The sequence below is a fragment of the Macaca thibetana genome, chromosome 3, assembly GCF_024542745.1.
Source record: "Macaca thibetana thibetana isolate TM-01 chromosome 3, ASM2454274v1, whole genome shotgun sequence".
Classification (NCBI taxonomy): Eukaryota; Metazoa; Chordata; class Mammalia; order Primates; family Cercopithecidae; genus Macaca; species Macaca thibetana.
In genome coordinates, this window is record NC_065580.1 from 57,132,244 (window position 1) to 57,148,074 (window position 15,831).

General features: G+C 36.3%; 1 protein-coding gene across 8 annotated transcripts in view; it reads left to right on the forward strand.

Moving 5' to 3' along the window:
• The window catches only part of PHTF2 (putative homeodomain transcription factor 2), a 160,002-nt gene that overhangs the window by 96,821 nt on the left and 47,350 nt on the right, over window positions 1-15,831 (forward strand). For 6 of the 8 annotated variants that reach the window (XR_007723983.1, XM_050782751.1, XM_050782755.1 and 3 more), the window contains exons 4-6: window positions 6,992-7,061; window positions 8,022-8,180; window positions 15,351-15,516. Coding sequence is in view for 7 of the 8 variants with exons in the window: in XM_050782751.1 (XP_050638708.1) it covers window positions 6,992-7,061; window positions 8,022-8,180; window positions 15,351-15,516 (395 nt within the window). In the remaining variant the exon portion in view is untranslated. Of the gene's footprint in view, window positions 1-209; window positions 301-6,991; window positions 7,062-8,021; window positions 8,181-15,350; window positions 15,517-15,831 lie in introns of all 8 variants that reach the window. The other 2 variants (XM_050782756.1, XM_050782757.1) reach the window with 2 other exon arrangements.

Genomic DNA, 15,831 nt, shown 5'->3' on the forward strand with positions numbered 1-15,831 from the left:
AAACATAGTTCTATGAATTATTAATTACATTTTCTGTAGTGTTTTTTTCATGTACTTTTAAGATATAAATTACTATTCTATTGAAGTTTTTAAAGAAAGGAGTAAGCTTTATTTACCATAGTCACATTTACTTCTAATGGTGGTTTTTTCTTTTTATCATCTTTCTGTTCTTTTAAAATTGAATTTCTAATGACTATTTTTTTTGTCAGCTTTTTTCCCCTTTCACTTGTCACCTTATACTTCTAGTTTGCTTTTCCTCCCTTTTGATGCTGTCATTGCTCTGTACAGTTTATTAAACTGGTAAGTGTTTCAGGATTTTTCCCGCCTGAGTGATCCTGTGCAAATGCTGCTCTGCTTAATTGAGATCTGCTTTTTGGTGCTACTAACAGATTGACTTGGACTCAGAAAGAGTCACTGAAAAGTTGGTCATTTAAAAAAAGAATTTAGGACAGTAAAGCACTAATTAAAATGTTTTCGTAGTAGGCATTTTCTTCCTGAACATGTAATCACATCTCTTATGCTGATAAAATATTCTCATAGATTACCTCGCTAGCATGAAAACTGTTTTTCAACTGAATTTATTGTTTCTCAGCACTCTTTATTGATAATAAGATTTATATTTTTCATTTGCATAGATACTAATCAGTGTGTTTCTGCACGAGCTAAATTTAATCTGGGCACAGACAATATTACTTTAGTTACTTGACATTTTCTGTTTTGTACAGAAAGGTTTACATTAGATTGAAAACCAGTCTCTAGAGTTACTAAAAATCGGTCCAAAAATTTGTTAATGTTTAGACTACTTAGTCACTTGTAATAAAGAGCAAGGTTCTTTCCCATTTGGCAATGATAATCTCTAAACTTTTGAGGAAGGATTAATACGTTTAACAAAGTTGTGGTGTGTGTTAAATATAGGATTAAGTCATGGGACAGAAAGATAAAATGGATTATAGTTTTGTAGGGGAGATACATAATTACACGTGAGATAAATTCCTTTAAGAGAGGCATGTCTAAAACTCTATAGGAGAGTGAGAGGGGAGACAAGCCTGGGGAGGCTGGGAAAGATTTCAAAGAGGAAGCGGTTCATTAACTTAAGGAAGACATTTCAGACAGATGAAGAGCAGATGGAAATATATGTAAAGAGTGGAAGAAACATGACTGAGGCAGGGCTCCTCAAGTGGTTTGATTTGGTAAAAGGTTGGATAGAGGAAGGAGAGGAGTGTCAGTAGGAGTAAAACTAGAAAATGGAAGTCAGATTATGAAGGGGCTTGAGTGGCTTGCCGAAGAGTTTAGACATAATCTGGAAAACAACAGGGGAGATATTGGAAGATTTTTAAGCAGAAGCTTATATTTTAACAAATGTACTCAGGCGGCACTAAGGATGATAGGAAATACTGCAAGAAGAGCACATTTAGAATTTTGTTATAGAAATATCTATTTGGTACTTGGGAGGGACATTTAAGAGTTCTCAGTTTATAAAGTGACTATGTATAGGTATGTGTTTGTATGTGATACATACATATGTATATAAAACATTATATAGATATAGCCATAGGAATGAGTAGATTTCTGTTGAATGATGAAAGAAAAGGGCTGAGAACAGAGCATTGGGAAATAACTAACATTTAATGGGTAGGTAAATAAAGAGATGCAAGTAAAGAAGGAAAGAAAAGGAGGAGATCTATGAGAAAATAGTATGGAGAGAGTATGAAGAAGAGTTGGGATAGTCAAGCAAATAAAGAGCAGCAGAGAGGTCTAGTAAGATGCCATAATACCTTTTATTCTCTCTGACAGTTAGAAAGCCTTTAACTCGTTGGACAGGAGATATTAAGTACCTTGAAAGGTTATGTTATCAGGTTGACACATTTGGAATTTAAAAGCCTCAGAAAAAAAATATATAAATAATTTTTTTTTAGTTTTTGGGAGCTGTTCACAAACTACTGCATTACTTATGTAATCTCTTTTTAAAAAGAACTGTTGTAAATCCTAAGTAGAGATTAGGGTGAAGAAGGATTATATTAGTTACTACTTGGTGCTACTAACAGGATGATCTTAGGGAAAGTTAGGACCTACAGCTTCTTTCTGAAGTATGTCTCCCTTTAAAGATAATACCTTGTAATAGTAATTGAAGAATTAAAAACCTAAAAACTTGCTCTTTTGGCAGGTCTGAAGGTAGCAAGTTATCTCGATTGTTCACAGTCAGCTACAGATCAGATGAATTCCTTGTTTCACTCTTTCCCTCTTTCCCACTATTGCACTTCACTAGTCTTTAAAAATAAAGATAAAAATAAGACAAAATTAAAGAAAACTTGTTCTCGTTATCTTTTTTTCCTTTTGGGGTGATAAAAAATCTCTAAAACTGGATAGTGGTAATGGTTGCACAATATTATGGATGTACTTAGAACCACTGAATTATAGACTTTTATTTATTTTTTCCTTTTTGTTTGTACAAAGTCATGGAGTACATGTGCAATTTTGTTACATGCATAGCTTGTGTAGTAGTCAAGTCAGAACTTTTGGAGTATCCATCACTTGAATAATATGCACTCTACCCATTAATCAGTTTTATCTGGCTCACACCTGAAATACCAACACTTGAGGAGGCCAAGGTGGGAGGATTGCTTGAGTCCAGGAGTTAAGACCAGCTTGGGCAACAAAGTGAGACACTATCCCTAAAAAAGAAAATTATTCTTCTTAATTAGCTGGGACGTACCTGCAGTCCCACCTACCTGAGAGGCTGAGCCAGGAGGATCACTTGAGCCCTGGAGTTTGAGGGTGTAGTGAGCCATGATTACACCACTGCACTCCAGCCTGGGCAACAGAGTGAGACTTTGTCTCTAAAAAAACATACATACATACATACATACATAATCAACTTATCCTCCCTACTCTTGTTATTTTTAATTAAAAGGATCAATTTGTTAACAAGCCTAAAAGCACATTTCATTCTTACTAAGCGTTCTAATGAAGGTAAATTATAGTGTAAAATAATTTTGTATTTATTCTAAGGAAGTTAGAGAGGTACATAACGGTGGTGTATTAATGTTAATATTCGATTAAAAAAAAAAACACTCTACCTGTTGTTTAGAGAACAGTGTACCAAATGTATTGAGTTTGTCCCATGTAATTGATTCTTTCATTAGTTGTCAAAGCAGTGAGCAGCTACTAGAGAAATCAAAGACATGAAAATATATTTTTTTTGAAATGTTTATTTTTCAATTAAAGACCCAGAGTTGATATTGCTAAAGCGTAAAATCTTTTGTAAATTGCAAATTATTTTTTCATAACTATTTTAGAAATTATAACTAAAAACTTTGTTTTTTCTGATTACCTTGACCAAAATTTAAAAGTAAATTTGGAAGTTTTTCCTGTTTTACTATCTACTAGACTTTTAAAGCTTCACCAAAAAGCTTATAAAGTCATTACAGAGAAAAAGGGGGATGGGGGAACTAAACAAGATTTCTAGAAAATGAAACTGTTTATGTACTTTGATGGAGTCTAAATATTAATAATACACAGACGTCTAGATAACAGAAGCACTTTCTAAACTTAAACAGCCCATTTCTTTCTTTCTTTTTTTTTGGCCCAACATTATCTGTGTACTTAGATAATTTTTTTTTTTTAATAAAAAACTTTATACTACTGTGTTTGAGTCATTTCACTATAGGAATATATTATAAGAGTTTAAATTATATTTAATAAAATTTTTTTGTTATTGGTATTAATTGCATTTGTGCTGCTTGTTTCTACTTTCTAGTTTGTACATAAATTAGTAGTTTTAAAAATCTCATTCTTTTTTTAAAAAAAACTTTTCATTTTTTATTTGTTCATTTAAACTGTTTAACAGTTCAAACAGTACTGAAAGCTATGCTACTTTGTGTGAATGTGGTTTATCCAAAGCCAGTTGAAAATTTTCCAGTGTAAAATATCTACTTAATTAAAATCAGACTTAATGAATGTTTGTATCTTGATGCTTTCTTTTATTTTTGTGAATAGAATAATTGTAGATTTGATCTCAGCTCACTGCATCCTCTGCCTTCCGGGTTCAAGCGATTCTTCTGCCTCAGCCTCCCAAGTAGCTGGTATTACAGGTGCCCGCTACCACACCCGACTAAGTTTTGTATTTTTAGTGGAGATGGGGTTTCACCATGTTGGCTAGGCTGGTCTTGAACTCCTGACCTCAGGTGATCCTGCCCACCTCAGCTTCTCAAAGTGCTGGGATTACAGGTGTGAACCACCTTACCTGGCCTTCTGTTTTTTTTTGTTTTTTTTTTTTAAACCTTTAAATTATCTTGATAAGCTACCTTAGGGGGAAAATTTTATTGAAACTGGCTATTAGGGTATAGCTCTACAATATAGCTCAAAATAAATATATTTTAATAGAATACAAAATTGGAAATGAACCCCATATGAACAAGGTTGATTAGAAGAAGCATGTTGAAAAACAATATTTGCACAAATCAAGAAAACTTACTGTTTCTCCTATAGGGACTCTTAGTTCTTAAAACACTCTTGATAAAAATTTTAGGTATACAGCAATAAAGATTCAGATTAGTTGGAAGACATTGGCAATAAGGTTACTTTCAAGTTGTTAGGGATGCAATTTATAAAAAACAAGTAAATTAAAATGTGTTACTATTTTCAAATATTTTTACAGTAATAAAGGTAAAATCTTACTGTAATAAACTTAATACCAAATCCAAATAGTGCTTTATTAATGAATTTTTGTTTAAATATGTATTATTACTGTTGCCTCTCCAGTAGGCAAAATCTTAGGAATGATTTCTAATCCGTCAGCCACTCTATAGTGACAGTAAAATCAGAAATAATGTACAGATACAGCCCATACTCATTATTTGGGGTAGCTATATTCAATGAAGTCACCCATGAACACTGAATGAGTGAATACTGAACCATTGCTGCCTGGGGAAGTACCTTGTTTTATGTGTATTTCTGTTTAAAGACACCTTATTTAATATATATTTTTGATTCATTAACAGTTCATGGCTAACAGCACTGTAAATCATACCTTAACAGAGGTTATATTTATTTTTTTAGTTTTTAGTTTTTACTTTATATTTTTTGGGACAGAGTCTTGCTTTGTCGCCAGGCTGGAGTGCAATGGCATGACCTTGGTTTATGGCAACCTCCAACCCCTGCGTTCAAACAGTTCTCTGTGCTTCAGCCTCCTCAAGTTGCTGGGATTACAGGCAAGTGTCACCATGGCCAGCTAATTTTTTGCATTTTTAGTAGAGATGGAGTTTCACCATGCTGGCCAGGCTGGTCTCAAACTCCTGGCCTCAAGTGATCCGCCCACCTTGGCCCCCGCAAAGTGCTGGGATTAAAGGTGTGAGCCACTGTGCCTGGGTGAACAGAGGTTATCTAACACATTTTCTCTATAAGGCACATCACAGCCTTCTTGCACTTAGGAACACGAGGCAGTGTTTTAAGCACTATACTTATACTTGAGGGCCATCTTGAACAACAGGATTGCCAACAAAAAGCACAAAAATGTGAAAAACACAACAAAGGACACTGTTTACAGTAATCAGAGCTGAAACAGGAAGGTTAAAGCATCACCTTGTTTGACCTCAGCTGGGAACATGCACGTTGGGTGACTCAATTTTTTTTTTTTCTACTCCATGCATGCCTGCAAATTAGGGCAAAAGCACCGTGAACATTGATTTGGGGGTACAAAGAAATTTTACCAAGTAGGTGTGTTTGCAATTGTGGAATCTGAGAATATGAGGGTCAACTATATATAAAATTGTCATTGCTATTTCTTTAACTTTTACCCTTTCTCCTTCATTTTTGTTTTTTGTATCTCTGGGTGGTTTGCAACTTCAGACAGAACTATTTGAAGGGATTCAAAGATTAATTACGTCTTGGTTTCAGGTCACATTTTTGGTTTAGACACCTCAGTTAATTCTGACCTCAAATATGGTTCTCTTCTTTGTTTTAGATGCAAACAGAATACTTAATCAGATTTTTACTTTGTTGGGGGGTGTCATTGTTACTTGGATTAGGACCAGAGACAGGATTTACTGCACAGTTACTTGCTTAATTGAATGAATAAAAAACAAATCATCTAAACATATGTGTCATCTTGCAGTACTTGGCTCCTGAAGAGTTTAGCTTAAGCTCTTGCAATTCTTTTTGTTTTTTGTTTGTTTTCTCTTTTTTGTTTTTATTTTTGTTAGCTCTTCCAATTCTTAACATTCTAGTCTTAAGTAATAAAGTAATTAATTTTGTTATAGGTTTTTTTTTTCCCAATAGTTTTGATCTACTTCCCCCACTCCACTCTATATACTGATAGCAGAAACTTAATTTTACTCAGTGTTCAATAATTTCATGTTTAAATGAATTCAGTTTATGACAACTGCCTCTCCCTCCCCCCTTCCTGGTTGTGGTGTCTACATTCTGAGGTGATGAGGTGGCATTTATGGTCTGATGAGGGGTTGACATGTGAACATAATGGCAACCATCATCCTTGAGTAGTGCATCGTCCTGCCTGGCTCTCAGCTGATTGGCGTCTGCTGAGAAGTCTGCATCCTTTCTGGTCCTCAGCTGTGTGATTTACTGCTTTCTGAAATAATGCCTACAGCACCACACCTTGAGGTTCCTTCAGGGTTGCTGCTCCCCTAGCTAGCCTCAACACTCTCCAAATGCCAATATGGGGCCAATGCAGTTCCCTCTATACCTAAAGCTGTACACCTAAATTTGCTTGGTAGTAATAGTATTTGTATTAGAATTTTACTGTTAATAAACCGGCCTGGCATGTTATACACATCTCTAAATATATCTTTTTGAACAATAATAAAATTTATTACAATACTGTAATTGTGTTCCATTTGTAACAAATGCATAATGTGTTACATTTTGTCAGTACTATTAACAATTTTATTTTAAATTGAAATTTTCAGAAATTGATTTTCTCCTGTTCTAGATTTAAGTATATACACAATTCCAATACTTTTTTGATATATTATAGGGGCTAAGGAATAAACCAAAGAAAACAGCACATGTGAAACCAGACCTCATAGATGTTGATCTTGTAAGAGGTGAGTCTTGGATAAATAAATGCTTACTACAAGTAGACATTGTTCTGGAAGAAACAGAATTCAAAATTGGTTTAAATATTGTATTAGGCTGTTTTGCATTGCTATAAAGAAATACTTGAGATTGGGTAATTTATAAGAAAAGAGGCTTAATTGGCTCATGGTTCTGCAGGCTGTACGGAAAGCACAGCACCAGCACCTGCTTCTGGTGCGGGAAGCTTTACCCATGGCAGAAGGCAAGCAGGACCAGGCACATCACATGGCCAGAGCAGGAGCCAGACAGTGGTAGCGGGGAGGTGCCATATACTTTTAAATCACCAGATCTCCTGAGAACTCACTCACTATCTCGAGGACAGCCTCAAGCCATGAGGGATTCACCCTTATCACCCATACACCTCCCACTAGGCCCTGCCTCCAGCATTGGAGATTACAATTCAACGTCAGATTTGGACAGGGACAAATATTCCAAACTATGTCAGATATGTATCTGTCTGTCTATCTTTTTAGAAATAAAAACATTGTGAACCTTGATGAAGACAAGAATAGTATTAAAAAGAGAGAATGGGACCAGGTACAATGGCTCACACCTATAATCCCAGCACCTTGGGAAGCTGAGGCAGAAGGATCTCTTGAACCCAGGAGTTTGATACCACCCTGGGCAGCAGAGTGAGATCCTGTCTCAAAAACAAAAAGACAATTAAAGTGGTAATTTGTAATTGCTAACTAGAACTGACATTTGAATATCGTTCTGTATTTATAAAATATGTGGGATAAATTCCGTTATTTCAAAAAATGTTTTTTTCAAAATATTTAAAGTATCTATAAATTGGACATTTCTCACTCATAGTATAATACAGAATAAAATTATGTGGTCATGTTTTTCAAACATTGAAATTTTTTTCTTTAAAGAAATTAAAGAATAATATGTAAATATACTCTGTTGTCCTATTTTACTTTTTTCAGGGTCTGCATTTGCAAAGGCAAAGCCTGAAAGTCCTTGGACTTCCCTGACCAGAAAGGGAATCGTTCGAGTTGTATTTTTCCCCTTTTTCTTCCGGTGGTGGTTACAAGTAACATCAAAGGTCATCTTTTTCTGGCTTCTTGTCCTTTATCTTCTTCAAGGTATAATTAAGTGATTTTTGCTTTCACCTTTCAGAATGTTATATTGTCAGGTTTAATAAGGCTTTGTTTTAAACATATGCTAACTACTACTGAGTATGATGTATAAGTATGTTAATAAAGGCACATAATTGATTTGGCATTAAAAATATTTGAGAAAACAAAGTTATTTTCCAATATAATTTTATGAATATTTGAATCTGTAGATGGTTAAAGAAAAATAGAAATTGAGAAGATTTTTTAAAATTAGAAAAAAAAAACCTCATCAAAATGCTTCTTCCACACATACATACATACCAGTCTTTTAAAAATACAACCTATACAAGTTTATTATTCCTGCCTTAAGTATAGTTTCTTTTTTCTGTGCCTTTTACCACTGTGATCTGAGCTGTCCTTGTACTTTATCAAAATTCTGTATATCATGCACTCTGCTAGGTGCTTTCTAGATTCTCATTTAATTCTCCCATCAACTCAGTGAAGTATAGGGACTGTTATTACGCTTCACTTATAGTCGTGGGACCTGAACGACTTAAGGGCCCAAAGCCACGCAGTCATCAAGTATGGTAGAGTCCAGGTTCAAGTCTAAGCATTCTGATCCCAGAACCACACACTTAACAGCTCTTATGGTGCCTCCTAACACAACATTCTACTGCATAGTCTTAGCAGCAGTATATAACACAACATGTGTAACACTGTAGAGCATTTAGAAACTAATGAAGAAACTATTCATATTCCATCACGTGAACAAAGCAGTTATTTTCATTTGGTTGATGTCCTTTCAGTCTTTTTAATGTTATTAGAAAAAAAACCCCATGATTACAGTCCTGAATGATTATTTAAATTTGTTTTATCGACAGATTCTAAGAGATAATTTTAAATAAATAAAAATATAATAAAAACTGCAGACTTTTATTTAGATAAAGTTGTTTCTTCTAAGCCAAGTTACATCTTATATACATAAAAGGGTGTGGACTGTGATGATTTTGTGGTTGTTATTAGAATGTGTGTGTTTTCTGATTAAAGATATAATAATATTTTCATGGCAGAACATTTGGAAAATGTAGAAAAAGCTAAAGAAAAAAAAAACTACCCATCATCTTGCCTTTAAGTTTATAATACTTTTTAATAGTTGAGATTATTTTTGTGAACATCTACATATTTTTTTTACCTAATGTCATAATAAGTATCAGAGTCTTTGTAAATATAACTTCTTAGTTACTAGAAAGTATCTTGTCCTACATCAGTATTGGGCAGTTAAGCTGATTGCTATTTTTTGCTATTATAATTACTGCTGAAGTGAACATATTTGCTTATCAATATTCTCTAGTTACAGTGATCATAATTTTTATCATTTTCTTGTTTGCTTCTCAAAAGGACTTAAGAGAACTTAATTTAAGTGTAGTTATCTTCAAGGTTTTCTGGCTTACCTAGAGGAGAAAACTTTATTTGAATGTGGTCAGAAACTGCGATAGCTTATTAGAGTAATTCAGTACCATTGATTGTACATCACAGTGCATTGTGCTTTTCAAAATATTGCTACTTTCTAGTATTCCACGACAAACAAGTTTCCAATGTAACTAAAAGTTCACTGACATTGTATAATTATATTGTGTCTGAAATTTACTACTGGTTCCTCTAAGTTAAATAGGGAACACAGGTTAGATTGGGCATTAAATTAGATATTTTTAAGTTCAGAACCCAAGTTTAATTATAAGGCCCTTTTGATGAACACTACTAAACATTCTCCTAGTAAAGCTTAGAGAAATGACTTAACTTTCTTAAAGTCACACAGCCAGTACCAAAGTCATGATGTGACTCTAAGGACCCTCGACAGGCTGCCATTAGCTTTGAAAACCACTGTATGTCTATCTTCATTGCAGCAACCTGTGTAAAAGCAGGGTGCTACAGTGCTCTGAGTTATGTCGTCATTCTTGTTCCCACTTCTTGAAAGGCAGAAAGAGCCGGGCACAGTGGCTCATGCCTGTAATCCCAGCACTTTGGGAGGCCGAGGTGGGCGGATCACGAGGTCAGGAGATCAAGACCATCTTGGCGAACACGGTGAAACCCCATCTCTACTAAAAATACAAAAAAATTAGCCGGGCGTGGTGGCGGGCACCTGTAGTCCCAGCTTCTGGGGAGGCTGAGGCAGGAGAATGGCGTGAGCCCGGGAGGCGGAGCTTGCAGTGAGCCAAGATCGCGCCACTGCACTCCAGCCTGGGCCACACAGCGAGACTCTGTCTCAAAGAAAAAGAAAGGCAGAAAGAATCAAATGCAGTCAGATTTGGTTTTATATAATGATGTATAGTTTTTTACTTCAATTACTTGCTTTTTAAGTATCTCAACTATTTATTCTCAGCTCTATCCCCACTTCTCCATGTCTTGGTTGCCTAGTTTCTTGCCAAGATTACTGCCAGGAAACCTTATATCATCTACTTTCTGTCCATTTACCTATTAAATGACTAATTCAAACCAGCTGCTTAAGGTCTAAATTACTTCACTAGTTACTGCTTTCAAGATGCAATCTGAGGTTTCAAATCCCTCCTTGAATTTCTATCCCACCCTAACCAGGCTAAACTAGCTCTTTGCTGTTTCTTAAACATTCCATGCTTTTTTGCCTATGTGTCTTCAGACATGCCACTCCCTTTGCGTGGGGTAGCCCTTTTCCCTTTTGTTTAGTCAATCCTCTGTGTTCTCTCAAACTTAGATTAGACATCAGACAGCACTTTCTTTGAGAACCCTTTCGTCACTCCCCAATGTAGTTATGTATCTTTTTTATGTGTATTATAGCAGTTAATCAGAAGTATTATATTAGTCACCTTGGGCTACCATCACAAAATACCACAGATTGGGTGGCTTATACAACAGAAATTTATTTTCTCACCATTCTGAGGGATGGAAGTGCAAGAGTGAGGCAATATCAGAGTTGGTGTCTGATGAAGCCTCTGACTCGTAGATGTCCACCTTCTTGCTGTGTCTTCACAGGGCCTTTCTTGTGTGTGTGAGTGGAGAGAGAGAATACTCTGGTATCTCTGCCTCTTCATATAAGGACAAGAGTCATATCAGTTTAAGGCCTTACTCTTACGAATTTCTTTAACGTTTACTACCTCCTTATAGGCCCTGTCGCCAAATGTAGTCACATTGTGGGTTAGGGCTTCATTCAGCATGTGCATTTGTGTGGGGAGGATGAAAGGAGCACAGTTTGGTTCATAACAGGTATTTTCATTGTTTCTTTATATGTCTCTTTTTTCCTCTAAACCAAACCTGTCCAACCAATGGCCCATAGGCCACATGCAGCCCAGGATGGCTTTGAATGTGGCCCAACCTAGGTTCATAAACTTTCTTAAAACCTTATGAGAATTTTTAAAATTTATTTTGTTAAAGCTTATCAGCTATCATTAGTGTTAGTGTATTTTATGTTAGCTATCATTAATGTTAGCCCCAGACAATTCTTCTTGCGGTGAGGCCCAGGGAAGCCAGAAGATTGGGTACCCCTCGTCTAAACCAAGGGAGAGGGAGCAGAGACTGTGTCTTGTCTTTTTTTCTCCATTGCCTAACTGCCACTGAATCTTAAAGATTAACAGTCCTAAAAATGGAAGATAATATTCTATTCCATTCTATTTTTTAGACACAGGGTCTTCTTGCTCTGTTGCTCAGGCTGGAGTGCAATGATGTGATCATAGTTCACTGCAGCCTTGAACTCCCAGGCACAAGCTATCCTCCAACCTCAGCCTCCCAACTAGCTAGGACTATAGGAGCACGCCACCATGCCCAGCTAATTCTTTTTATTTTTATTTTTGTAGAGATGGGGTCTTAATATGTTGCCCAGGTTGGTCTTGAACTCCTGACCTCAAGTAATCCTCCCACCTCACCCTCTTAAAGTGCTGGGATTACAGGTATCAGCCACCATGGTTTCTCTCTGTTGCTCAGGCTGGAGTGCGGCGGCACAGTCATGGCTCATTGCAGCCTCGACCTCCAAGGCTTGATAATTCCTCCTACCTCCACCTCCATAGCTGGAACTACAGGTTCCCCCGCCATTCCCAGCTAATTTTTGAATTTTTTTTGTAGAGACAGGGTTTCACATTGTTGCCCAGGCTGGTCTCAAACTCCTGGGCTAAAGCAGTCCGCCTGCCTCAGCCTGTCAAAGTACTGGGGTTACAGATGTTGAGCCATTGCATCCAGCCTGCTCCTAGAGTTCCACTTGCCCAGTACGTGAAGTCCTGCCGTGGAAATGTTTGTGCCCAGCAACATTCTGTCTTAGTTGATCCCCAGCAGAAATCTCTAGCAGCACTGTCTAGTTTGTAGGACTTCATTAAATGCTCAAAAAGTATAATTCAGCATTATAAAAAATAAGTGAATGTTTTCTCCGTATATCTTCTTCTTCTTCTTTTTTTTTTTTTTTTTTTGAGACAGAGTCTCGCTCTGTCGTCCAGGCTGAGTGCAGTGGCATGATCTTGGTTCACTGCAACCTCCACCTCCCAGGTTCAAGCGATTCTTATGCCTCAGCCTCCCGAGTAGCTGGGACTACAGGCGTGTGCCACCACGCCCAACTAATTTTTGTGTTTTTAGTAGAGATGGAGTTTCTCCGTATTGACCAGGCCTCAAACTCCTGACCTCGTGTTCTGCCCACCTCAGCCTTCCAAAGTGCTGGGTTTACAGGCAGGAGCAACCACACCCGGCTCTCCATGTATCTTCTAAACCTTCACTTGAGAGGAAAACAAAAAGGAGAAGTGATACCAGAGTCATGGAGGAAAAGCCACTGTCTCAGGAACTGACACCATGGGAGGGACATAATCACTTTTAGGAGAGATACAGCCAGAAGAAAAAAGGAAAAAGAGAGGAAGAAAGTAGCTCCTCCCTCTTTTTCTAAAGGCTTGTCATCAGAATTTCACAATATGTAATAACTTCCTGTTAAGATATACAGAAAATATAATTTGTATGCTCCCAGACCTAGGATTACAGAGAATAATGATCACAGAGCTGAAAGAGTTCAGATAAATAACTATATAAAACCTAAAGTTTTAAAAGATATTCTCCTTTGTGTCTGAAACTCTGAACTTCTTAAGTAAGCATTTGTATTTGCCCCTTTTAAAATTAGAGTTAATGGCATGGTGAAACCCTGTCTCTACTAAAAATACAAAAAATTAGCTGGGCATGGTGGCAGACGCCTGTAGTGCCAGCTACTCGGGAGGCTGAGGCAGGAGAATGGCGTGAACCTGGGAGGCGGAGCCTGCAATGTGCCGAGATCACGCCACTGCACGCCAGCCTGGGCGACAGAGCGAGACTTCATCTCCAAAAAAAAATTAGAGTTAATGGTGGCTAAAAAAAAAAAAAAAAAGCTGTTATTCCCAATGTTCAGTATACATTTACTGTGTATAAGCAACTTTTCAAAATGTTTTGCATGCATTACCTCACCTAAAACCTATTATAGTGCCTGTGTACTACTATATGTATATGTATGCTGTGTACTATGTAGATATACAGAAGATTAAACCAAGGCTCAAAAATATTAAAGACTTGATAAAAGTCACATTAGAATTCATACTAAAAACAAAAAAGACTCTGCTTTTCAAAATTCTAGACTGTTATGGAAGAACTAGAGAATTTGGGTTAAATTCCAGGGTAATTCATAAAGATGATTGACATTTTAAATTTTTTGTTTTTTTCTTTTTAAGGAACCTTATTACTTACAGTTATATACAGCTGAAATTTGTTTTCATGATACTCTTTAAGTATATTAGCAGATTAAGTGATGTTTTAAGCTTTTGGTATGTTAGACCAGGATTCTTTGAATTGCAGGTGGCAGAAACTAAATGCAAACTAGCTTTTGCAAGAAGTTGGTTTTTTTGGTCGTTATTTTTACTGTTTATCATAAAAACTAAAAAAAACCCCAGGAAACTAGATAGAATAGTACAACAGCTGGGGTGGCCATTTGTCCCAGTTTGGCTGGGATTGTCCAACCCCAAGTTTACTCATGTTGTCCTGGTGCCTTTCACTCTCAAAAGTGTCTTGGTTTAGATGGTAAATTATATGGTCACCCTAAACACCCAAATACCCATCTCTTTAATTTACCAATGATTAACATTTTGGGATGTTTACTTATTTTGTTAAGTAAATTATATACATTGAGACATTTTACCCCTGAATACATCAATATGCATCTCTTCAAAGTAAGCACATATAACCACATTACAGTGATCACACTTAAGAAAATAACCAAAAATCTTCTAATATTTACATTTTATTTTAGGTACTCCCTGGCCGTGGATTCAGGCATGGCTGGATTGAGAGGCTCAGATAATATCTTCTTTTTGCTGTTGACTCTGGTCTTGCTGGTCACATTCTTAGGTTGGCTCTTTCTAGGTGGTGGTTAAGGTGGCCCCTAGCAATTTCATTTTTTCATAGTCTTTAGTGTTTGTGATCTAGGAGAAAGGTCTTGAAGCACCTATATTAGTCCCTGAAAAAGACTGATTGGCCCTGCTTAGGTCACTTGCCCATCTTTTTATGAACTTTTGTATTCAGACTTACTAAGACTGTGACAAGCCTAGATTACATGTCTATCCCTGTGGTGGGAGAAATAAGAATATGTGATGATGGATAAAGGAGGGAGACAAAGGTAAAGACAGTTTATATCCAGAAAGTCTAAGGGATGCTGTATAGGCAAAAACAAGATTTCCCTTCATGTAGTAATGGTTAGCATTGATGGGTGTTTAGTGGTTTCTCTGGAAACTATGCCTAAGTAAATGTGTTATTAATTCTAAGGAGATAGACCTCTATTAATAAGAAGCTCTTTATAGCTGTATTATATACACTTATCATAAGATTTCCTTATTTGTAAAACAAATAATGTACTTGAGGTTAGGGTGGTTCTCTGATTGTGATGTTACTTAGAAATGTCCTTAGATTCATATGCATCTGATTTACATTGCAGCGTTGAGGTGTACTTTAGAGACTATGTTGGGTGTTGTCTTGTTCCAAGAGTTTATTACTAAATACCATGGTTAGGCTGTGGCAGACAATAAAACAGTCTGAAAGAGCTTGTCTGTAGTAATACTTTAAACTCATTTAAATTTAGAAAAATATTTTGGCAAAAAATAATGTAAAAACAATTTTAAGAGTTTTGAAGAGGTGACTGTCAGATCTATAATTAAGCGTATTTTCTTTCCCTTTTTGTAGTTGCCGCAATAGTATTATTCTGCTCCACTTCTAGCCCACACAGCATACCTCTCACAGAGGTGATTGGGCCGATATGGCTGATGCTGCTCCTGGGAACTGTGCACTGCCAGATTGTTTCCACAAGGACGCCCAAACCTCCTCTAAGTACAGGGGGTAAAAGAAGAAGGTACTGTTTTTAAAAAGTAATCTTTTTGTACATTGATGTAATTTGAATCCACAATTGTTCTTGACTCCTCTTATCTTCATAGACTAAAATCTTATCTTGTAAGGTTGCTCTTTCAAAAAAACCACTGAGCTTCAGAATCAATTACCAAATGATTTAGTTTCTATGTTTGCTTCAAGGCCATTTTAAGACCATATGCCTGTGTTTTTGTTTGTTTGTTTCTTTTTTTCTTGAAGCTCATTTCTAGTCACTTAATATCTATGTAGACAATATATGTTAGCTAGATTGTTAATAATTCCTACTACTTATAAAATCTTG